Source organism: Nuphar pumila, chromosome 13, assembly GCF_984573655.1.
Source record: "Nuphar pumila chromosome 13, dmNupPumi1.hap1.1, whole genome shotgun sequence".
In the NCBI taxonomy this organism is placed as follows: Eukaryota; Viridiplantae; Streptophyta; class Magnoliopsida; order Nymphaeales; family Nymphaeaceae; genus Nuphar; species Nuphar pumila.
This window is the reverse complement of record NC_143261.1, coordinates 52,535,004-52,562,008: the sequence shown is the minus strand read 5'-3', so window position 1 is coordinate 52,562,008 and position 27,005 is coordinate 52,535,004. Positions and strand designations below refer to the sequence as shown.

At 37.4% G+C, this 27,005-nt stretch overlaps 1 protein-coding gene across 1 annotated transcript; it reads right to left on the bottom strand.

Annotated features, from left to right (window-relative positions):
* Positions 1-3,094: 3,094 nt before the first annotated feature.
* On the bottom strand, positions 3,095-15,268 carry LOC149818380 (uridine kinase-like protein 4). The gene is made up of 15 exons (XM_089984386.1): positions 15,137-15,268; positions 13,748-13,917; positions 12,775-12,866; positions 11,593-11,662; positions 11,033-11,145; positions 10,284-10,380; positions 9,737-9,816; positions 8,643-8,837; positions 8,404-8,487; positions 8,256-8,316; positions 6,292-6,352; positions 5,510-5,603; positions 5,356-5,428; positions 3,639-3,721; positions 3,095-3,475 (listed from the first exon to the last, which is right to left on the bottom strand). The coding sequence occupies exons 2-15, from the start codon at positions 13,899-13,901 to the stop codon at positions 3,299-3,301; spliced, it is 1,434 nt and encodes a 477-aa protein (XP_089840512.1). The 5' UTR covers positions 13,902-13,917; positions 15,137-15,268; the 3' UTR covers positions 3,095-3,298.
* Between the last annotated feature and the right edge of the window lie 11,737 nt (positions 15,269-27,005).

Sequence of the window (27,005 nt, the reverse complement as noted above, 5' to 3'; positions counted from 1 at the left end):
TCTTAGTGAAAATTTGGCCCAGAACACATTATATATAATACGTTACTATATCACAGATTTTATTCCCACAAAAGATCATTATGGTAACCTCCTGATTTAGAGTCGCTGAGTTCTTCCTCGTGTATCTTTAGGGTCCACATTTGATTTGTCGAATAGTTTGACCAGGACAATTTGTCCAGTTCAAACATGTAATAAGACAAGCTGTTCTTAACCAGTTTTTTATTTTGTGTTTGAGCTGACAGGGCAATTTGTCCTGAAAAAGTAAATCTTTGTTTGAGTTAACAGGACAAGTTTGTCATAGACAAGAAAATTTTGTTAGAAAAATTAAAGCTTGGCACATGGCCTGCATACTTTTGAAGCTTTGGTTTTCCAAAGACACCATGGTAATCAAGGCATTTCTATTTTGGTCGCCTAGTGCAAGACACTAGAGGGTATTTTGCCTCTCCAACTTCTAAATTTGGGAAAGATTCCAATTCAGTTGGAAAATATTGCATTCAAGAACAATGAAAGCATGGAAAGTATGATCATATAGCATTCTTGAAACATTTCTGAATTAAGTAGAAACCATCTGCCATTTGACTTGAAATAATTCACGACACAATTCCAACAAAACAAACCAAAAATTTGTTTTGTTAAAAAATCCAATAATAGGAACCAGCTTTTGGATTTTTTTTTTGATGAAAAACATGATTTTATGAGCTGAGAAAATATTGCACATTGTAGGCTATTGATTTTTCACAGCTTATAAAATCATGCCTACTAATCAGATGATCTAAGAACCGATTTTCGCTAACCTAAACATGTAGGTCATATATGTAATATTAGTTTCATGAAAAAATATATATAAATAAAATAAAATAAAACTCATTTGTAGGTAATGGCGATATGACCAAATGTTAACCATATATATATATATATATATATATATATATATATATATATATATATAGAGAGAGAGAGAGAGAGAGAGAGAGAGAGATGATCGCACACGAATTATAAGTGAAAAACCCCTTTACCGGCGCTCGCGACTACTTCTAAGGTACCATTTGTATGACACCAAAACCCAGTTTTAGTGAAAAAACTCATCCCCCCAAGTTTTCAACTTTGTTTATCGGGGAGGGGGTTTTTCACCCTCTTCCACCCCCACCCAACTCCGTTCCAGCCTAACATTGCTTTCTTTTTTTAAAGTTTTTATTTTTCAGTAGCCGGCCATTTTTCGGCCAACCACCCGCCGTGAAATGGCCCAGCTGATGTCACCTAGCACCAGCGACACTGGTCTGACCCTTTCTCGGCCGGTGGCTGGCCGAAAAATGAGGCTTTTGGTCACCTTAACAGGTGGAATTGGCCAGGTTTTGGGGGGCAAAACCAGGTTTTTCCTGCTGTCATCCAAACGGCCCTTAAAGGGTTTCTTTTTTTTCTCATGTCGGCGGTCAAAAACCTCCACTAAATAGGCTTTTTTTTATGTGCAGCGTACAACCACGCATCCTGCCCTTCTTTTATATATATATATATATATATATATATATATATATATATATATATATATATATATATATATATATATATATATATATATATATGTGAAAATGTAGGTGCATGTATAGGCTGAGCTGGGGAGGGGGCAGGACCTGCCTCCCAAAACAGTTAATTTTTTTTTTTTTAAAAGCCCAGTCCTAGCCCAGCCCTGACTGCAGCAAATAGTTTGATTTGTCCATATGAAATAGATTTTTATTAATAATTGCCCCCCCCCCCCCCCTCACATGAATCCTAGCTACGCCACTGGGTGCATGATCACTTTAGAACATGACCGGAACCAACTCGGGCTGACGCTCAGCCCAACTTTGTGTCAAATAATACCTTCGACAAAAGTTGCTGATATATATATATATATATATATAGAGAGAGAGAGAGAGAGAGCTGAACATCTACTTTTCTCATTTTGCCCGGTGAAGTGATTTATGATAGATCTGAACCGTTAGATGTGTTTAGCATGCTCAATTTAGTTGGAAACAACTCTTGAATCATGTTTTTCAATGAAAAAACATATTTTATGAGCCAAAAAAAATGATACCTTCATAGCCATTGATTTTAAATAACCAAAAAAACCTGTATACAGGTTAGATTCCGGTGATCCAAAAGTCGGTTCCCACTAAACAAAACCTATAGATCACATCAATGGTGTTAGATGTGAAAAAACACAAAAAAAAACTACGAAAAAATCACATCGAAGGGGCCTAACGGGCCTAACGAGGCAGAACGAGACAGTGGGGCAGAACCAGCACATTACTCATATATAGAGTGATGCTAACTGCTCACTCGTTAGGTGCTCAAACGGATATTAGTGTTTTTGTGCAAAAATGACGTTGAGCGTCCATCACACCCTGAGTGACATTCGTTTAAGCAGCTGTGTATATATATATATATATATATATATATATATATATATATATATATATATATATATATATATATAGTTAGAGAGAGAGAGAGAGTAATAAGTTTATGCTAAATGAAATATGCTAAATGGTTTTTTTTTTCTCTTCCAGTGTTTTTTTTGCAGTTCAGAGCCCATAAATGTGTTGGGCATTGTCAATTTGCCAGGAATTCACACTTGAGTCATGTATTTTCAATGAAAAAAATGATATTTGGAACCTAACAAAATTTACAAAGATTTTGGACCGTTGGTTTTTTGAACGTTATAAAAACCTACCCATATGTCAAAATCTAACACTTCAGGAGCTGATCCTTATAAAATCTACATAGATGACATCTGTACTGTCAGAATTTAAAAATAAAACAAAAAAACCCTGAAAAACTCATTTAGCACGTTCCCATTAGTCTAACTGTAGGTTTCAAACTTGTGGCATCCCATCAACTTGGTGACATTTACAAGCATCTCTCAGTAGACCGGAGCCCTTGTGCGCTTCCCGAATGATACCAACATCTGATCCAGGCAAGTACTAAAACTTACACCAGACCTGACTGCTAAAATATAATGTTGCGTATAGATATCTACATCCCACAATCAGAGTCCTTTATCAAGATTTCACAGAAAGGGGAGAAAGCAGTCTCCAATGAAAATAAGCCATTATTAGAAAATTGCTACATTAAAGGGCAGAAGCAATAACATCAGACGCGGGACACAGACACTGACTCGTAGTTTATAAAAATTAAGAGAAAAGAACAAAACGAAATATGATGCAATTGATAAACACCAATCCAGAAGTGCAGGTTGGTACTTCCAGAATTTATGCCTATACCAAAAACGGCAACCAAACGAAGATATACACATTGTACTCTATTCCTGCATCTTGGCCTGAGTATCATCATCATCATCTGTGCCAAAATATCGATCACCAAATTCACCCATACCGGGAACAACACGGAATTCTTCGTTGAGACCTGTTTCTATCTCTGATGTCACAATCTTGATTCTGGGAAATTTCTTGCATACCACATGTATTCCTTGGGGGGCCTTAAGGAGTTTCCAGGACACAAACCAATGTAATGTGATCAGAATTCAGAAATTGAAACAAAATGCGAGTATGAGTGCATGCATTCCATTCAAATTTAAATGATTCTCTGTGATAGACTATGAGAGAGACAAGCACTGACTGGGAGAAAACAGAGCAACTTACTGAAATTAGATTGAGAAATATGATGTTAGACTCAGGTACTCCTTTCCGTGTAAGAAGGGAAATGGCTTGAACTGCTGAATTCCCTGTAGCAAAATAGAAGTTTGATGCCTCAGGAGAAAAATAACTTCAGAATACGTTTCTGCTAGAACAAGATAGACCAGATAACAAGATGTATTCCAAGTGGGCCACAATCGTTTCCTTCAGTTGTGCATCCAGTAGATGTGTGCTACAATTCAGTATCGATGATTAAACAGCATCTTTTTTAAAATGCACATTAAATTGAAAAGCTATCTCACATGGACACTTCATTAGGGTATTGTCATATGTATCAACACAACAACATCATCAGATGTCAATCTTGTGTTGGACATGTTCTGTACTTCATATAATTTTTTATGGTCTTCAATCTTCACTCAATTTGAACACATTATTTAGGGCCTGTTTGTTTCACTTCCATAAGGTGGGAACGGAAAGGACACTTTTCCCATGCTTGGGGCCCACACAGTTGTCAGCATGGATGGTGAGATGAGAATGTTTTCATAGGGGAGGATGTGTGACTGAAAAATGCCATGAAAATTGGGTCGGGAAAGGAAAAGTCACCAACTCAGCCTGTCAGCTCATCCCATTCCTCTCTCTCCATGCTGCTGTTTGTTTCATTCCAAGGTGAAAGGACTGAGCTTTCCTGCCAGCTCAGCCTTTTCTCATTTCATGAGAATGAAACAAACAGGCCCTTAGGGTGCATTTAATTACCTTGGATCTCTGAGGAGAACCGAGGTTTAGTGGATCGAGGCATGGGGCCCACACCATGATCAAACCTATTTACAAACAGAGGATCTCAAAACCAAGGTTTTGAGATCCCTGTTTTGGGCCAAAATCCCCCCAAAACCGAGGTTTCCAAGTCTGAACGGGGTGGGGTTTTGGACTAGAGAACCTCGGATTAGAGATCTGAGGATCTCTACTTCAAAAACCTCGGTGTCTACTCCAAGGTAATCGAATGGACCCTTAATGTTCCAAATGTTCCAATCATAATGGTTTGGAACAGCCGATCACTGATTTGCACTTTTAAGATCAACAAGTCCTACATACCAATCATATCCATGTCATGTTCCATACTTGGTGTCAGGGTTAATGACATAGAACTCCTCTTACTCTGTGTGTGTGCATGCGTGTGTTCCCACCAAAAGGAGTAATTCATGCTTTGCAACAATCTAAAAACTCAAACATATACCATGAATCGGATTCAGCAATAGAACATGTAGTTATGAGTAGGACTGGTAAACATGCTGAATGAGCCAAGCTCGATGTGTTTAGGCTTGGCTCATTCTTGTGGCAAGCCAAGCAGAGTTTGAGCTCATAATGAGCCCGAGTTAAACGAGCCTAGTTCGAGCTGGCTTGTTTATAGAAAAATATATTGTTTAGAGATGGATGAAATAGAATTACAAAAAAAATACATGTAAAATATATCTAAAAGCTTATTTGAGTCGAGCTGAGCCAAGCACTTATTGTTCATATTCAGCTTGCCGAGCCTATTTTACAAGTTTGAACAAGCTCTTTACAAGCCGAACATGAGCTGATCCACAAGCAGCTAAGCTTGTTTCCCAGCTCTAGTTGTGAGATGTCTTCTGCCAGTTTCTTACATATTTTATAAATCTTAGCAATAGTTAACACATCACAACCATATAAAACTAAAAAAAAATGAAACAAAAAAAACTGAAACCTGTGCCAAGGATTGGATCTAACAGCAGAACATGTCGATTTGAGATGTCTTGTGGTAATTTCTCATAAATTAACTGCATGAACAAACCAAGTATCAGAAAAAAGATTGAATAATAGATCAACAGTCAAGATAAACCATAATGCCTAACACAAACCTGCTGGCCATTATCTCCTTCCCTGTGGATTAGTATCTTTCCAATTTTAATTCCCTTGCAGCATGCCCGCAGTGCATTCTCCATGCTCTCTCCGCTGACAAAAATTTCATGAGCATAAGCCATTGAGGTTGGTTAAAGAGATCTCACCCAAAGGAATATCCCAACATTATATGTGCAAGAATGTCGTGTAATGTGTCCCTTTTGTCATGCCAATGTGGCATAGGTTCAGCTAATTAACCTTTGGCAAAAATGAAAATAAAATATATAGATTATAATATATAAAAATGATGAAAGAAAGAAGAAAAACCATGTTTAAAATACGAAAACTGAATAAAAAACTAAAAAGAAATAAAAATATTATGATATTAGTGATTTTTCATTATTTTGAAAGCATCATGGTATTTTACCTATTTAATCGCTTTTCATCATATTGCAATAATATCATGATATTTCAAAGTATCACCAATATACGTGATAATGCTATGAACTGGTCATGAGATAATGATGATATTATAGTTGACACCTTGGTGATACAGAATGATATGAACTGATTTTGTACTGACAATGCCTAAGAAAAAGTCACTGATAGATCACATAGGTCCTATTCGATTGCTTCTGAGGTCAAATACGGAGCACTACAAGAACTATATCAAACCTAAAACTGTTTTTGAACGGATGCTTAAAAGAGGGGTATGAATTCACGACTACAAATAGAACTGCCAGCATAAATGCTTACTTCAATGAAAAATAACAGCTAAATCTACAAAAATATTGAAAAGTACCTTCTAATAACTGAGACCCCACAAAGCCTTTTACAGAAATCCACACCGGTGTACACTGAACCTGCATGAGTGAAATGATACATACTTTTATAAATCCACTCCTGAAACTTATAGTCATAGGAGTAAAATGACCAGAATCTTGATGTTACAGCAATCCAGTAAAATAATACTGTAGCAAATCAAGAAAAAAAAATGTCTCTTGGATGCCGACGCTGAATCTGATTGCATTTGGAATCTACAGCACATATTGCTTCAATATTAAGACTCTAAAACCAAGCAATTCCATGGATACCATCTTTTTGAAATATACAAGTTATCCATCTTCCTCATGTCATCTTCTCTTTATAAATTACTATAGATTTACCTTTCTTTCTTTACATATAACTATCCTTTCTTCCCTCAGCTATCTTCTCCCTAGCTATGTCAGACAGTTAAGGCATGGGTTCAGGCGCAAACTCAAGTGTAGGGAAAAATATATGGCGGTTCTGTACCATGATACCATATGGTGGTATACACTCTTGTCTGCATAGATCAAGCCACCAAATGGTAAATCTAACCATACAGATGGTTTATTTACTATGTTAGAAGGTTTTATCATGTTTAATACACCATAAGATTCTATTTTTGAGAAGGTGAAAATAAATGGCTCACAATTCATGAAAATAAGGGTGGTTTAAAAATGGTATAAAACGTCATATTTGAGTCACCTTTAACACATGAAAATAATAAACAGAACATGTTAAACATGACCCAACAGTTAGATTTTGCTTTTGGAGGTTAGATCTATGTATAGCAAGTGTGTACCACCATAGAAGTGCCCAAATATATATATATATATATATATATATATATATATATATATATATATATATATATATATAAAACCTAGCTTTATTCTATTTTCCTCTTTATTGTACTTTACATGGAACAGTGAAGCTTCACTCTTTAAACCTCCTTATAAAAGTAAAAATGGAGCACCTTGGCGGAACTCAAACAATGACCTCAATTCAAATAAAAGTGGTGACAATGAACAAAGAGATAATTCTGTTTCCAAAGGCAGAACATAATGATGGGTTGCTGCAGTTAGCTGCTACTTGGATGGATGATGGCCATGGCCTTTCTTATGCAAATTATCTTGCCTAGGATCCAGATTCATCTACAAATTCTATTTAGTCAAGTTTCAATACCCTGCTAAATGCAACTCTAAGGAGAATGTTTGCAATGAAAGAGAGGAAAATGTCATTGTTGCGGAGTATTTTGACAAACTCAATGACTGCAACGAAAGAGAGGGAAATGCTACAGTTGCTTGGTACTTATGCTTATCTGATCAACTAGGACTAGGAGGCACTAGAGAATAACTCCTGATGATATTTGGACTTGCCCATGGGTATTCAAGGAAGCACAATGTATTTGTCAATCTGCCAGTATTTCCCATTCCATCCCAAGCTTCTTGTCAGTATGTAAAATTTGAGATGCTTAGTGAAATTAATGATGTGGTTATACAAGGTTCTTTTATTTGTTCATTCTCTGACCTAACCCATATAAACCCTCGAAAGATTTCTAAAAAAAAGTAGTCTGAAGTTGAGAATCTTCATAAGCCAATACTTTCACTAAACCTGACATAACAGGAAAACTTTTAGAACCTGGAAAATAGCATGTATTACTAATGCTAGTTAAATGAGTACTTTCTTATGGAATTAAGTCATGTTAACAGCAGCAAATATCTTAAACAGTTGCCATGATGATCTTGTTATGGCAATCTCATGAATTGTGAAATACAAGAAACCGAAAAGAAAATAAGTGCTACCCTTTCTAAAATTATTTGGTTGAACTGCCCCTTGACATCGAACATATGGAAAAGATAAGAACGTCAAGCAGACAAGCACACATCAATGAGTCTCTACAAACTCATCATGAACAAGAAAAAAGCCAATTTTAAGCATGTTGATCACATTGCACCTTACCTGTTGGAGTGACCACCTGTTTTTCAGTAAATGGAAGGTGGCCCAGTCCATGCTCAACAACCTGTGCATGACATGCAGAGGTAGAATCTTGAACCATTATTTGCAAAAAGGAAGTAACTTTCACTGCTTAGGGCAAAATGATACTAACCAAACGAATTAAACGGTCAGAATAAAATACAAAGTCATGCTTTGTTGTCTGTGCATCACGTATTAGGGTATGCATACCACGAATCTGGAAGAAATATGAAGTTACAACCAGAAATAAAAGTTGAAGTAGAGCTTGAAAGAAAAAGATCAACAAATAAATCGGGCTTCTTTTCAAATTTTCTACTTAAGATAGGGTTTAAGCAGATCAAAAACTAAATATCCAGCACATATAAGACATACCTGGAAAGTTGAATGGATAACATAGATATTTGGATATATTTTGCATAGATCATGCTGTCCAAGTTTTGTATGGATATGTTGCACAATCAGATCAACTGCAACATGGTTATCACCTCCACGAGGTATGATAATATCTGCATACTTCTTTGATGGCAGTATGAAGTCATCAAAAGCAGGCTTCACGAATTTTGAGTACTGCGATGGTTAGAAGAAGGTCGTGAATAAAATAATGGTGACAAATAACAAGATAACTCATGAAAAATCAGCATGTTCAAGGATATCTGATACTGGTTTTGATCCTGAGAACCCTTGTCTAAGATAGTTCAACTCTACTGGTCCAGTTATAACATTCAACCACTATACTAGGAACCTTTTTGAACTCAAACTCAAACTATTTACACTTAAAAGGATGAAAATGAGCAGACAATAGAATTTAAACACAAGGAATAAGCCACTTTATGGGTTTATGCTAGATATGATAGACAAACTAGGGAGATCCATGGATGTTGGAAAAACACATCCATCAATTCATATAAAAATCTTACAGCCAGAAAACAAAAGTGGAAACAGCAGCATGAAAAGAAAATCTGTTTAAGAGAAACAGAGAACTCCACGAGGAAACTAAAGACTGGCTTAGCAAGGAAGTGTCCAAAATATTAGTTAGAATCAGGTAATTTGTTGAAAAGCACATCGGAACATCATTATCATTCAACTTACAAGTGGAATTTATGAAATATACAAATTAACTAACAGAAATCCTCTATCACGAAGAATTATTTGAGAATTGTTAATAGATATCAAGGTCTTAAATAGTATAATATAGAGGATCCATGTTCTAGTAGCAATACATAGAATGAAAGTCAAGCATCATTTTTCAGATTAACGGCAGACAATTGTTTGAACTTAATGAAAAATGAATTCAGGAAATATACAAGCAAGTTGCTCCATTTCTTCTTGTATAGTATAAGTTACATCCAAGCACCTGGACATTTTTATGTGCAAGCATCTGGCTTGTCTATAATAAAAAGGGATATAGAAAATACTGGAGAAGTGCCATTAAAATTTTCAAAGAGGTTTTTGAAAAATCTGCTAACCTGATCAAGCACCATTCTAACATCTCTCCCTGTCTCAACAGTGTCACGTCTTATTCTTCTTGCCAGTCGTATATCAGCATCTGCACTGGAAATTATTGTTAACTTCCCCACATGTTCTATAACAAGAAGCAAAAGAGCTTGAAAGTTTCATACTATTTTTACAGTTCTCTCACTAAAAAGAGGAGAAAAATAAAGAATTCTAGTGAATCACATTCAGACATCTAAGCCTTCTTCTAGTGGCTCAGATTTGAGGAAGAGCATGATAAATGAAAGGACGCCGAGAAAATACAGGAGAAAGTATGCCTTTCAGCAGTCACTGGTCGGTATTTGTTATATTATTTGAAAGACATGCAAATAATCACCTAAGGAATTATTTATGTGTCACAATACTCGCAATGAGATAGCTGATTACAATAAAACAATCTAAACATCACAATACATAATGACTTGGAAGAAAAATATAAACAAGATATCCTCAAGCAGGAATTAAGAAATCCAAAATAGACAAAAATTGCATGTAGCGAGAGTAGAATAGATGAAGGAAAACCTGTATCAACAAAGATCTTCAGGTTCATCAAGTCTCGGACTTGAGGATCATGCAAGAGTAGTATGCCTTCTAAAATTATGACATCTGCAGGATTGATCTGTAGCAAAATTCATCAAGTTCACAAATAATCATGGGTGAGAATTTTAGATGAAGTTCATCAGTTCATAGTTATCATAATTTGACAACAGTCTGTTTAGATACTCATGTCAATAATCTTCTAAGACCCAATAAACAACATTTACCAATGAAACAGACTAATTTAAATTATAAGAAATAATGATAAGCCATATAAAAGGAAAAAAAAAGGAAGTGATGCATGCATTAGAAACTGCATACTATCTATCTAGCATACAAAGTAGCTGACATTTGGAGTCTACTAGGCTACAAGTTATAAGAATAAAGTATACAAAACAAAGCAATCATAGCACAAGCAGCTTATGGAATTTGTTGATCGTCATGATCACCAATATAATTGAGAACAGAAGCAGGCAATAGCAAGCTCCATATATGGAGGAATAAAAGAAACAAACAAGAAGCACATTTTTTAAGTTGAGTCACAAAGATATCCTAGAGATTTAAGAACATGAAAGCCAGACAGTCATTAGAGTATATCTCAAAAGGGATAGTACATCCTAATTTGGACACGAACCTTAACACATCCTGATTGCAATATACAATGCCACTTGTTAATGGTTAGAAAAAAATAACATTTTGCCAATCTGACCACTCCATAAGCAGTTCAATGGTACCTTGCGAGTCGGTCCTGCAGAGTTTTTCCTAAAATCATAGTTCGGAATATCAACTGACTGTCCGCATTTCAATTTCTCCATGCAAGAAAGTAGCTTTTCAGTGTCAAAGGCATCTGACAAAAATCAAAAAACAAAACAAAAAAGATTAAGATGAATTGAATGGAAGAAAAAACTGACACAAGCCAAAGAAGCTTTGCTTCCGCTCATAAGTCAACTTTATCACACAATAAGCAACTGCCGCCTTTCTAACTGAATTTCTCAATGTCCCAATGAATGCAACGCAAAAAGCCTCATGAACTGAACATTGCTTGATGGTTCATTGTTCCTTTTAGATATATGGATTTAATTCCAACTCCTTAAATTTTGTATCCAGTTGAGCATATTCCTCAACTAGTGCTATCAAAACCGTAATTTGTCATTTTGGTGATGGAACACATTTTTCACAGGATCCGATGGGAAACAATAAACCTATGAATGCCAAAAGTAAAAGTGTACAGATGGTATTAACACAGTCCAGTAAATGAACTATAACTAGTACATGAAAAGAGAAAAATATTCACCAGGGTGATCAAAATTATACTCATGAGCCCGCTCTAGCTCCTCTTCTGTCAGAGGATGATAAAAAGAATCCTGCAATGAAAGTTCTCATAGTTAGAAGTTGGAATCAAAAAATAAAAATAACACAGCGGATTTGTAGGCATAACTTTTGAAGATTTGAAATTTGAAGTGAAGGCAACCAAAACACGTTCATAGAAGGAGCATTCTACTTTAGTACTCCGCTAGTATGTCTAGCACTTTCAAGTAAATCTTCATTATTCATATGTCATTCCCTTATGTTACCTAGACACATGTGAGTTCAGCATCAGACTCCATGTCTAGAATTCAACACTAGGTATGTGGACACATTCTTCCTTAGTGATCCAATAGTATGTCTAGCACTTTCATGTAAGTCTTCACTATTCATATATCATTCACCATTGCAGAAGTAATGAATCAATTTCAACTGTGCTTGCACTATTACTTATGAAAAAATATGCCTGGAATTATTCATTACGCACTTTGGAATAAATGTTTCAAATGTATGAAGCTGCTTAGGATAAGCAAGGAATTTCTTCCAAACTTATTTAATTGGTTCAAATTTTCACTATTTTATCAAAAAAGAGCAAACCTGCACTGGTTAATACCAGATTAATTCTAACATGAAATTAATTGCCCAAACTGAAGGCGGAGCACATGATCGGAGATGCACACATGCACATATAAAAACAAACAAACAAATAAATAAATATACACAATTACACATGCATAAATAAATAAATAAATAAATAAATATACATATGCATGTCTCTTATTCACATAACAGCAACAACACAAGGACGTGACACTTGAAACAAACAACATTGCCCTGCACTTCTGACTGACATGTAATTTTTGTTCTTCCTAAGATGCTAGAAGAGCCAGGCCCTGTCTCTGGACAATTTAAAAGGTAGCCAAGAGGCCCAACCTTGTAATTCTCTTCACTTTCCTCTTGTTTTAACAATAAATGTATGAGAAGGTCAAAATCCATCAGCAAGCTAAGGTAAAGATATCTAAGAGTGCTACTAAGGATGGTTATGGTCGAGGCACAACGAACAAAAAAGACAATCCTGGTAATAATATTTCTTTTTTCTGCAGCAGATTTCCACTTTGGAAGGTTAATTAAAATGTGTTACAGTATATAACCACTGAGAAAGAAAAATTACTTGGCTGATGAGAACAACACGATGATCTCGAAGCTGTTCAAAAATCATTTCACACACTGTGGACTTCCCAGATGCTGTACCACCAGCTACTCCTGCATTCAGTGAACAAGCCCTTACATATAATTTGTTTAGGAAACTCATATGCAAAATACTCATGTTATAGCATGCTATGCAATGTAAAAAGTAAAAAATGGCTGGCATATCAAAGGCCTTAAACTAGATGTTTAACTTGATGATAGGGACTACAGCTAGCTACGAGGCATGCATGTTTCATATTTTATGGGAAAGCATAAAAGAAAAGCAGCATACTGGCAATGATAATATCAAAATATAATCAAACCGATTCTAGAGAAAAGTTTCTGCTTCACTCTACAAATCTTAATTCTTCCACCAAAGAGAATTATGAGGTCCCAGGAAGCCCCAGGAATCAATCTAGTGTATATTTTCATGCATTTTCTTGCTATTGTCATGATGAAATAGCCTGAATTCAAACTGCATGTTTGTTAGCATAAGTGATACTTCCAATATTTCTACATTATCCAATGTGCAAAAATATGAGAATGTATAGGTGCATTCAAATGTTTCAAAAATTTATATTTTCTTTTTAAATATAATTTTAACTAACATCCAGCACTTTATTTACTATTCTGTTGGCAGTTTCATCCATTGAGTTTTCGTTCATATGCCAAAGACATCCTATACCAACTCAACTAGTTTGCATCTGATAGTGGAAGTTAAGAGAAAAAATTACCACAATTGAGATATCTCAGAGATTCACACAATCAGATTGCAGCTTACCTCTTTTCGGTTGCGTAAATGTTAACTAAATTTTACAGCATAGTGTAATATTTGAGTTCTCCCCAAGTCTGGATATCAATATATTTTGTTAATTCTACCTGATGCCATCTTCTAATTTTTATGCTCACAGTGTTCCACATCTTTAATGCCAAAAGCATATCCACCAACTGCTTACCAATTATAAATGGTTGATTATGCACTCTCTCAGTTTTGGAAGTTGTTGGTGACTCTGCCTCTGAATTCGATCCGTTCATGCCATCTAAATGGAACCTTGAGTAATGAGCTCCCGCTGATTTCTCAAGAAGGTGCACAGCATCCTTAGGCCCCATGAGAACCAACAGAAAACTACAACAAAAATATTATAGAATCAACAAAGTGAGATGACAATCGGCTTTTCAGAAAACATATAAAATTCTCTTTGCCAGCCTAAGGTCCATGATTACAGAATAGCAAATTTGCCAATACCAGCATCAATAAGCTCATCAAATTGAAGAAGACTAAGCTTCTCAATGATAACACACAAACATCCAGTAAACTTCAAGTTCAACTATTGCCAAAAACGTTTCTATTGTGTAGTTGGGTGTTGCAATTAAACTGAATTTGGAGAATCAGTACTCTGCCCAGATGAATAGACCAAGGAATCAAATGAAGAAGCTGAGACCGTTCTCAGAACCGCTTTCACAACAAGGCCATGATCAAACTAATAAAAATGCTTCAAAATGGTAGAGAAAAACCAAATCTTTTAGAGCACGTTTGGATGTACCAACCTTCAAAAATATCAGAGAAATGTAGCAATGATTCGTGCTAAGGAGCACAATGTAACATTCCAACTTAACCCAGATTTCTGAACAAGTGGGCGCACTCAGATACACATTCAATGCCAAATAAACCGGAAAGGATCTAAAAAGTGCTGCATGATTCATTCAACAAGCGCAGAGAGAGAGAGAGAGGTTTTGCTCCGAGGAACAAAACCGCTCTCTAGAACATAAAATTTCAATCAATGTGTTCAATCTGAATCTGTTCCACACACAACCCGGAAAATATCAACTTCTCCCAGATTTCTGAATAAGTGGGTGCATTCATGTTTCGGGGAGAGAGAGAGAGATTCTGTTTCGAAGAAAGGAAAAAAGAAACGTTTCTCTATTACGGAAAAAAAATTCATCAATGCAAATGAATCTGAATCTGGCACATACAACTTATAACGAGATCTTCAATGGAAAAACAGAAAATAACGCACCAAAGAGCAAAAACTAAAATATCCCCACTTCTCCCAGATTTCTGGATAAGTGATCGCATTCAAATACCCACAGCCCCAAATGAATTCATAAAAGATCAAACTGATACTTCATCGCTGACACAATAGAGAGAGAGAAAGAAAGATTTTGCTCCGAGGAACAAAACCGCTCTTCAGAACACAAAAGTTCGATCAATGCGTTCAATCTGAATCTGCCGTAAACGCAAACCAGAACGAGATTTTCAAACCGACGAAACGAAGAGCGAAAAAAAAAAACTGAAAAAACTAGAAAACAGAGGAACAAGAATGCGGGTGATCGAGAACTCTCACCTCGAAACGAGACTAACTTCCCGTTCTCGCTCGATCTATTTCCTTCTTTTCGCGAATATTCGAGATCTCATTCAGTAGTTCCCGATCGTCGAAGAAGGATGAAGAGAAGAAGAAGGGCGCTCTGGTCCAACCGTTGTTCTCGCTTGTCGGGGGGCTCTATAGCGACTCTGCATCAACCATGGCATCCAGAAACGCCCACGTTCTTCGGAAAATTATCGGGAATGCCACTCCTCTTGGCGTGGAAAACGCACGACAATGGCAGCCTTAGCGCTGTAGTAGACACTGCGCAACAGCCAATATGGACCTGGATCCAACTTAATAGTGTTTTGATCCTAGTGTGCACCGGAAATCGGATCCTTGCGGTGCGTTCCAACTTCCAAGTAGGGATGTAAATGGGTTCAACTCGGGTCGGATCTGGGAATTACCGAGTCTGACCCCATCGGATCTGGAGTCGGATGGTCAACAGCTAAAACCAAATATGAACCCGACCATTTTAAAATCCTACGTTTATATGTATTTGGATTCAAATCTTGGTCGGATTCAGATTTTATTGAGGCTCAAACTCAGATTCAGGTGCAAAATTCAATACCAAGTAAGGGTTCAATTATTAATCAGATATGATATTGGCTGGGTCTATAAAGAGTCTGGATCGGGTGCAATCATATGGCACAAAATTTGTGCATTAAGCACTTGACGGACCTCCATCAGGCGCTTAGGGTATGTTCGATGGCTTGTTCAGGGTTGGACCAAATGAACAAAAAAGACTGAACAAAATATTCGTTCTGTAACAATTGTACCAAGTCTAACGTTTTTGTTTGGACCGTACTCAAATACTATGTTCCAAATGTTCGTTGTTTGATGAGGATGTGCGGACAACTTAGACAATAATGGATATAGATCATTTTACATGTTTTAATACGAATTTTTAGCCCGGATATAGATCCAATTATGAAACTATGTCTAAAATCATGTTTTTTTGCCTTGAATATGGATTTTTTATCCAATTATGGATCTCAAATTGGATTTAAATATCGAAACAGATGAAAATGTATGTCTAAAATCATGGATGCTGGGTCGGATTACTTCGTTTGGATCATATGACCTGATCTATCTACCTATTTACATATTTTAACAAGTTTTATTGTGAATTTTAGCCGGGATATGAATCTAATTACGAAACTATGTCTAAAATCATGGATTTTTTACCCGAATATGGATCTTGAATTGGATTTAAATACTAAAACATACAAAAACTTATGGGTGGGATTTGGTATGCAATGGATTGGACTTTCACCCAGGGGATGTCAATGGATTGAGTTTGGGTTAAATATTTGATTGAATCTGAATCTGATTACTCGAGATTCACTAAAGCATGATCCGCTTAACAATCAAATTGAGATTTGATAAGCAAAATAGGTGATCCATGGGTTGGGCAAATTGAGCCACTTCATGCCTTGAGCTAAACACGCTAGACTTGGTATTGACAGTCGGTATTAGACACAAAGAAAAAGTTAAGGCTCAATCAATATTAAAAAAAATGTGACCCATTTGCATCTCTATTATGGGCAATGCACGATTATTTAAGTCAATATTCAAGGGGGCAACAAATTTTTGTTTTCAAAAACTCCAAGAAAATGACATCAGACTCAAAGATAATGGCATAGTCACTTGCTTTATTTTATTGTTGGGGGCAGCCAACCCTATCAGAATATGCAAAAAAGACGAGAACAAAAGGTTGGACCAAGCAGTAGCAGTTCATGTTAATGCCCATTGATGGTTGGCGATCCAAACTCAGAGTCTCATCATCTATCTCAAAGCCTTAAACTTCATAAACTACTTTGCCATATATCATAGTAGCATAGAAGAATCAGATCCATTTTGCTATAAACCAATGTTGTTTAAATTGGTTTCTGAACAGAATCAATAGACAAAAAAGTATAGAAAAAATAAAAAAGGTCGATTCAGCTTGAATCAGGCCGATTGAAGATTAATTAAGGCTAATAAGGCCATTAGACAAAAAAAAACTTACAACCTTTTCAAATTTGATCTTTCTACTGTTTAAAAAGAATTGTGATTTTCCCAAGAAAATCAAAAGTTTCAAATTCTCAGGAAATCTTTTTGCTAATATTATTGTGATATAACAGTGGCCAAATCAAAATTTCCTCACACTAGTAGATGAACTGTGATCCTGTAATAGCAGTCTTTCCAAGATTACCTCTTCCCAACACCAATATTTCCTCAAGCTAGTTTGGCCTTAAAAATGGTCAAAGCACTTCATGAATAGCAGGATAAGGATGATCCTGATGAACAGTATAATAGTGATTGTGATTCAAGCACCATGTTTGTCATCAAATTTGGGCTTATTTAATTTATTCTTAACTGCTTAAGTTTTCACAATTAACAAAAAAGCACCATGAATCTCAAACTGAATTCTTGCATACTCTTCATGTACATATCAACTATCTGCTGCTGCACAATTGATTGTTCTGGCTGAAGGTTTATATTGATCACAGATTGAACCAAGGTGTTCTTGGGCAACGAAACTGCAGAATTGTTCCTCATGTCTCTAACTTCACTGCTTTTTCTGCATCTCATGGCTGCCGATATCAGAGTCAACATGATCCTCATTGCTCAAATTGGCAAAGCTCTCAAAGTTCTGAGCTCTCTGAATCCAAATTATTGCGCGCCATAATAAAATACTCAGAAACCATGCGGTCATTCTTGTTAGAAACTTGCAGATCTGGAAATTTCATCTTACTGTAATCACTTGAAACATAATTGTTGGTTTCTGAATCAAGCAACCTCTCATCTGTTATAACAGAAACTAGAGTCATGCTAGATGTGGTAGTCACCATGACATCAGATGAATGCCCATTGTAAGCAAGCGATAACTGGACAAAACCTGTTGGAGAATGGAAGAGGTCTATTGAAGAGAGTGAGAACCGACTTAGTCCACCATTTGCAGCAACCACTGCAGAAATTGGAACCAATACAAACCCAAGCAACTGATCTTCTAAGAAAATTTTCTCTTTACTTGACATCCAAATTTCACATTTCAGTGACACATCGATATTCTAGACATTAAGTTGAAGATCAAATTTCTTCCACCTCCATTGATAACTAGATTGGAGACCATCGAAAGAGCTCAAGACCAAAAATAGACCCTAGATCAAACCAGACCAAAATGAAATATTTAGAACAAGAACTACCTCAATACAGGAAATACTCAAATCATATGAGAAGTCGAACAACAAATGTCACAAAATGACAAAACACACTAGCAACCACGAACCCTTAAATCCCCAATTCACCAAATTTTTTTTTAAAAACTAGTCACCCAACTCAAAACCCCAAAATCCAAGAAACCCTAGTTTCACTTGCAATCAGAGGAAGGAATCTTGCTCCAAAAATAGTAGTCAAAATCCTAGTTCCGCTTGTGATCAAAAGAAGAAATCTCACCCCAAAAGCAGTAGCCAAAACCCTAGTTTCGTTTCGACCGGATCGATTTTTAGGCAAGGGTCGCCAATTGTAATAACCTCGATTTTTGGCATTAATTGTTTAAATTTATCTGAAAATAATAGGCATTTTTCTAAATTTGGGCCTAAGATCTGCATTTTTGGATCCAGGATCCATGTGTAAATACACGTAAGATAGCCCATATATTAATATATATTTATATATATAATATATAGGGGTAGCTAACGAAGGGATCCACATGGATCCAACTTGCGGGTCCATACCCACACCACATTGGGTGTCGTTGATCCAGATTGCGTCTGGATCCTGGGTCTCGGACTCGGACCCAGTGCCGTGCCTCGTGTAAAGAGGTAAGTGAAAAAAAATTGATAAATCGTGTGTTAGGGTTCATTTTGAACCCTAACACGTTGAGAGAAGGCTGGGGGATGCATAGCCGCCGAGGTGAGGGTAACGACCTCCTCCCTTTTCGAGAGGCCACCCTCCTACAAATGGGGCCCCGAACCCCTCTTCCTCCCACTATACCTCTCTCTTCCATCTTCTTCTCATCTCTCTCTCGTTCTCTCCTACCCTCTGTCTCTCGTCTCCCTCTTGATTTCTCGCGCGGCAGTAGGACCACCGGCACCGGCGACCTCCCCAACCACGTCAGCCACCTCCTCCTCGCCGGAACAGGTAGGATCTCTAAAAAATTTCTTTCAGGTACTACATGGGGTCGAGTATGGGTTGCAGATTGTTGGAAACCCTAAAAAAAAAAGATAATGAATGAAAGGGGGGGGGGAGGTTCGAGTTTTACTATGGAGTGAGAGTGGTCGGAAACCCCAAATCATCGATTTGGGGGTTTTGACTGTTAAAGGCACATGCAGGTCTGATTTCTGTTTGAGGGTCGGAAACCCCAAATCACCGATTTGGGGGTTTCGACTGTCAAAGGTATAATGGGACCTTGGGTTTCGGTTTTTGCAGGGGGGTACCCTTCGATCTCTGCAAACCGAGTCGAACTTGGCTGCTATGAAACCAGACCGGATGAGGGTATGTCACTGTTACCCTGTGTATTTACCCAAACCTCATTCTGAGTTGGGATTGGGTCTGGGTTCCATTGGTTTTAACCCTGTATGTTTCGTTAGTAGGATGATTTTTTTTTTGTTATCCATGATGTTAAGTGATGGATGATACGTGCATATTCATTCCAATACAACCTGATCCAGTCCATGTACTGAAATTAGTTTCTGAACCCTGTGCAGTAGGTATAATAATTAACTGATCACTCATTCAGAGCATTTCTATTTGGGAATATATGTTAAACCCTCGTAACGAGTCATGACTCGTTGATTAAGCTGCAACACACAGTCTGTGTCTCTACCTTATACAGTGTTGTGAAGATCAGTAGCATATACTGCTACTGTTGTCATGCTTTAGCCTTTATGGTTGCACTTAGTTCAGTCTTGAGTATGTTTATCCACCCACACGTGTTCTTTTCAATTATTCTGTATTTCCTATACTTGCTTGATGAACATGCGAAAACTTATTTCATGCACATGGGTTCAAAATTAGCAGGCTCTAGTTAGAATGTAATGTTCTTTTTTTATAATATTGCACCATCAACTTGTGTGTATAGGAAAAATGCTCAATCATGTAACTAGAACCTGCATATGCATATTGAAATAGAACCAAGAATGGATTGAATGAAATACAAATAGTGTCGTGAGGGAAATTTCCAGAATCTGAGATGTATAAAATCTGATCAATATTAATATGTTTGGTTTTGTGTTGTTCCCTATGAAATGAGTTTTAAAGAGATGTCATTAAAACATGTCAGTGTGGCATGCCTTCATGCAAGTGTAAATTCAATAGTTAACTTGTGAGTTCTGTTTTAAGTGTACGGCATAGAAATCATATTTTTTGCTGCATATGGTCAAAGAGATCGTGAACTTTCTGTTAAGTTCATGTCAAAAATAAAAAATTGGGTCATAGGTTTAATAACGAAAAATATAATTCTGTAAGGAGACCCTTGATGCAAAAAGGTTGCTCCCACATAATCAAATTTCAAAGGAAGGTCTGTATGTGTGACATTCATATATAGCGAGGTCCAAGATGGAACAAACATAACTATATACTTGATGAAATAGAATTCAGAATAAAGCTTAATTTTAAATGTTGTGTGCCCGACTGGTTTAAAGGTATCGAAGCACTATGAGTGAGATTATGCAATCAATATAATATGGAAAAAAATAGGATGTATATACCTTGGTAAAATGACTAAGGTTGGGGACCTACCACTATGGTAGTAGGAGGTAGTTGGGGAAATGCCCCTGTACTTCGAGAAAATAATAATAAAAAAAAAAATCAACTACTCAGCGTTTGGGCTTACCTTGGAGAGGGTAGGTGGTACAAAACTCTGGGGATATGTGTTTAACTGTTTTGAGCTAAAGTGACTCCTTGGTCCCCAGTCCTCGGAGTTGGGGGGGGAGGGGGACCCGGACTACCAATGTGTCCTAGGTTGTAGCTATTTGTTCTTCTGCAAAAGTTAGGGATGCATTCTGTTTTGGTTTTGGCCTTTGGGAGGTTCTCTCGGTCACTGACCGCTCCCTTAGGATTTACAGTTTCGGTTAAAACATCTGGGTTAATAAAACATCTATGAATAATAAACCCCTGAATGTTCTCTTCCGTTACGGGTGATTCGGTCCGTGTGTACCCATGGGATAATTAAAGATAAACATTTAAATTAGATCATCTTAGGTATCACATCTTAGTAGGTAGTGATAGATTTACAATTTTATACATATACAGTTACTTGTGACATGTGAATATTTAATTTAAGCATGCAATAAAATTTGTGTCTATGTGATATTTAAATTTTGCTAATGATGTTACTTGATAGTTAGCTTCTGATAAATTATTGACTGTCGTAGCATAGAGCTTTATTGATTCTTGTATATACTGAAAATCACACAACGACACCTACATCACATACTTGACACATGATATACCTGCAAGAAAAAATTACAGTAATTCCTATTTAGACAGTTGTAGTCTAATTCCTATAAATTTATCATTTTTCAGGTGAAGAATAAAGTTTATGAGTGACTGCGGGATGAGGCTTGGATCGTGATTTTGGATTTACTGTTCTCGGGATATTTTAGTTTCTTTTTTAATTATTAGAGCATGTCATTAAACTCTGATGTTATTATTCATTTGATAATGAAATAAAATAAATGATTTGGCTTGCTCTCCACTATAATGTTCCGAAATACTTAACCTCATAGTATTTATTGTTTTCGCTGTATAAAAAAAAACCTCAAAATTTGAGTTAAAATTTCGGGGCATTACAGATATGGTATCAAAGCTTGAGAACAATAAATCAAAGATCACGGTCGTGCCATACCCTGCAAGCGCTCTATGAGTATAATTCTTTCTTAATCATGATAATTGCATTGTTCTCCTATATAAGTGTAGTTATGTATAATGATAATGGTAGGTATATTAAGATACTTGATATGTTTGTAATAATGTATGTCGTCAAAATCTGTATTAGATGTATCGTCGATCCTATGCTAGTTCAAGCACAGCCAATGAATGGTAGGAGTAGAGGGGTTTCGTGATGGAAACTCTCGGTAATCTGGCTCAGACAATGGATACCCAAATGCATAACCAGACGGAGCTAGCCGCTGTCATAAGCAGAAGTCATAATACTGGCGCAATCACCTATGAGAAATTCTTGAAGTTGAATCCACCAACTTTTTTATAAAAGGCTAACCCAGAGTTAGCCGAGAGCTGGATCGCAGAGACGGAGCAAGTTTTTTGAGTTCTGTATATTCTTGATGATAAGCAAATAGACTTCGGTACCTACCGCTTGACGAAAGATGCACAAAAGTGGTGGGACACAGCCTGAACGATCCACTTTGTCGGGATGGATCCTATTCCATGGAAAGTTTTCAAGGAGGCATTTTTAGAGACATATTTTCTCCAGCATGCTCATGATCAGAAGCAACAGGAGTTTCTGGAGCTTACTCAAGGGAATATTAATATGGTAGAATACACTACCAAATTTTGGACCTTGGAGCGTTATTGCCCAAATTTGTTCGCGAATGATAAAGCCAGGGCAACCAAGTATGTTTGTGGACTCAATGACGGATTACGACCCCGAGTGATGATTAATCTGTCGTTCACCCTCGCACAAGCCATTGAAGTGATGCTGAACGAAGAGTAGAAGCGATCAAGGAAGGGTCAGAATGACACACCGTGGAAGCGGGGAGCCGGTCCACAGCAGCACCAGGGTGGCAAGAAGTACCAGCCACCTCATAAGAAGCAGAGATACAATGGTGGTGCTCATCCTCCGCAAAATCAGGGACCAAATCGGGTTTGCCCAAAGTGCAATCGGTTTCATAACGGGCAACCTTGCCCCAGGGACACTGGTGCATGTCTCTACTGTGGCAAGATGGGTCATTATGCTCGTCAGTGCCGTAAGAAGATGGCAGACATGCAGGGAAAGAATGCCAAATGAGGACATCAGCAACAACAACCACCTCAGACACATCAAACACCCCAGCAAAACGCCCAGAAGAGGGTGTCAGGACGCGCATATGCTACCACTACAGAAGAGCTAAAAAAGAAAAATTTGGTACAAGGTACAATACTTGTTAATGCCCATGTTGCACTTGTTCTTTTTTATTGTGGTGCTACACATTCATTTATATCCATAGAATTTGCTAAACTTTTAGGAGCACATACTGAATCCCTAAAACATGTATTAGATGTGTACAATTTTATAGGATATAATTCAATATGTGTAAACTACATCCCTGATGTAACAATTGTGTTGGAGGGGCAGAACTTACCTACTGACCTAATCTTGCTCGATATGACTGAATATGATGTCATATTGGGGATGAATTGGTTATATGAACATTATGTCAATGTTCTTTGTCGCTAAGGGAAAGTGGTCTTGTCCCGACCAGGATCACCAAAGGTTGAGTTTAGGCTCTCCAGACCTACGGTAAAGGCCCAAATTGTATTGGTACTAAAGGTTCAAAAGTATATGCGACAAGGGTGCCAAGCATTCCTAGTGAATGTATTTTCCTGCGAGCCGAAGGTCACACCATTAGAAGAACTTGAAGTGGTTCATGAATTCCCGAAAGTATTTCCGGATGAGTTGCCCAGACTACCTCCACAGCGTGAGGTAGATTTTCATATTGAGTTAGTGCATGGGACGACACCGATCTTGAAAGTGCCCTATCGTATGGCCCCAGTGGAGTTGGAAGAACTGAAGAGACAACTCCAAGAATTAATGGAGCAAGGCTTCATTAGACCTAGTGTGTCACCATGGGGAGCACCAGTTCTTTTTGTGAAGAAGAAAGATGGGTCTATGAGGCTGTGCATAGACTATCAGATGTTGAATCAAGCGATCGTCAGAAATAAATATCCTTTACCTCGCATTAAGAACTTGTTCGATCAGTTGCAAAAGGCTAAGGTATTCTCAAAGATCGACCTCAGATCTGGATATCACCAACTTCGGATCAAGGATAATGATATCCCAAAGACAACCTTCAGAATAAGGTACGGTCACTATGAGTTTGTAGTTATGCCATTCGGATTGATAAATGCTCCCACCGCATTCATGGATTCGATGAATCGGGTATTCAGAGCGTACTTGGATACTTTCATGATCGTCTTTATCAATGATATACTTATATACTCTGAAATCATAGAGCAACATCGAGACCATTTGAGGATTGTATTAGAGACTCTCAAGGAACACCAGTTGTTCGCAAAATTCTCCAAGTGTGAATTCTGGCTCAAGAAGGTTATATTCTTAGGCCATGTCATATCGCAAGACAGAGTATCGGTGGACCCAGCTAAGGTTAAAGCCATATTAAATTGGGGTCAGTGATATTAGGAGTTTTCTCGGGTCAGCAGGCTATTATAAAAGATTCATTTAAAACTTTTCACGGATTGCCATGCCCATGACCAAGCTCCTGAGAAAAGGAATTAAGTTCGAATGGACGGATAAATGCGAAGAGAGTTTTCAAATCTTAAAGAAGAAGCTTACCACCGCCTCAGTATTGGCCTTACCATCAGGTTATGTGGTTTTGTGGTATATTCAGACGCATTAGGTACATGATTGGGATGTGTCTTAATGCAGAATGGCAAGGTGATAGTGTATGTCTTTCACCAACTAAAGATTCATGAGCAAAACTATCCAACTCATGATCTCGAATTGGCAGCCGTAGTGTTCGCTTTGAAGATATGGTGACATTACATGTATGAGAAACAATTTGAGGTGTTTACTGATGATAAAAGTCTCAAGTACCTGTTCTCCCAGAAGGAGTTGAATATGCGACAACGACGATGGTTGGAGTTTATAAAGGATTACGACTTTACCATTTCCTACCACCCAGGAAAGGCAAATGTCATAGCCGACTCTCTCAGTCGCAAATCTGGCAGCATATTGTCCAGTCTAGTGACAAAAGGATGGAATTTGATGGAAGAATTCATTAATTGGAAGTCGTTCGCAGATGACAAAGGAAGTATCAGGCTATTCAATTTATTAGCACATCCTGAGATCCTTACAAAGATTATAGAAGGTCAGAAGGAGGATCCCCAGTATGAGAAGTTCACGTCTTTGGCTCAGTAAGAAAACTCGTCTTTCTCACTCAAGAAAGATGGTAGTATCTGGATGCAAAAATGACTTTGGGTCCCTAGGAAAGAAGAATTATTGGGAGAAGCACATAAGTGTAAGTATACCATACACCCAGAAAGTACAAAAATGTTTAAAGATTTACAACGAGGGTATTGGTAGAATGGAATGAAGCGTGAGGTCGCAAGTTATGTCTCAAAGTGTTTGACTTGTCAACAAGTCAAGATTGAACATCAGAAGCCTAGCAGAATGATGCAGAAAATGGAGATTCCACAGTGGAAATGGGAAGAAATCACCATGGACTTTGTGGTAGGTTTGTCCAAAACACAGAAACAACATTACGCTATATGGGTAATAGTGGACCGACTGACTAAATCGGCTCACTTCCTACCCATACGAATAAATCAATCTCTCAAGAGTCTAGCAGATTTATACATCAGAGAGATTGTTCGACTGCATGGAGTACCAGTCTCTATCATATCAGATCGAGACCCTCGATTTACTTCTCGATTTTGGGACCAGTTGCAACAGGCCTTGGGTACAAAGCTGAAGCTGAGTACCACTTTTCATCCCCAGACCGACAGACAATCAGAGAGGACTATCTAGACACTTGAAGATATGCTATGAGTATGTATGCTGGATTGGAAAGGTGAATGGGACAATCATATGCTCTTAGCAGAGTATACTTACAATAATAGTTACTATGCGAGCATCAGCATAGCTCCTTTTGAAGCTTTGTACAAAAGACCTTGCAGATCACCTGTGTATTGAAACGAAGTTGGTGAACGCTCGATGGAATCACCAGTCGTGTTGCAGCATTATACCCAGCAGATTAAAATGATAAGGGATAGACTGCTATCAGTCCAGAGTTGACAAAAGAGTTATGCAGATGAGAGACGCAGAGAGCTTACTTTTGGTGTGGGAGATCGAGTTTTTGTGAAAATATCACCCACCAAAAGTGTATTTCGGTTTGGTAAAAAGGGAAAGTTAAGCCTCAGATATGTCGAACCTTTTGAGATTTTAGAACGTATTGGAGAAACGGCCTATCGTATAGCTCTACCTCTCCAGTATGTGCAGATTCATAATGTATTCCATGTATCCATGCTGAAGAAGTATCTTCAAGATCTGTCACATGTCATCCAGTATGAGGATATAGATATACGAGAAGATCTAACAATAGAAGAAAAGCCAGTAGAAATATTAAAGTATGGCGAACGCGTCTTGAGATCAAAGACCATTCCTCTCATCAAGGTGAGATGGTAGCACCATGGCATTGATGAAAGCACGAGGGAATCTGAGGCTAATATGCGGAAGAAGTACCCCAATCTTTTCGAGTAGGCACCTACAGGTAAATTTTGAGGACGAAATTCTTTTTAGGGGGAAATGATGTAATAACCTCGATTTTTGGCAATAATTATTTAAATTTATCTGAAAATAATAGGCATTTTTCTAAATTTGGGCCTGAGATCCGCATTTTTGGATCCAGGATCCATGTGTAAATACACGTAAGATAGCCCATATATTAATATATCTATAATATATATATATATATATATATATATGTAATAATAATTACATATATATATATAATATATATAGGGGTAGCTAACAAAGGGATCCACATGGATCCAACTTGCGGGTCCATATCCACACCACATTGGGTGTCGTTGATCCAGACTGCGTCTGGATCCCGGGTCTCGGACTCGGACCCGGGGTCGTGCCCCATGTAAAGAGGTAAGTGAAAAAAATGATAAATCGTGTGTT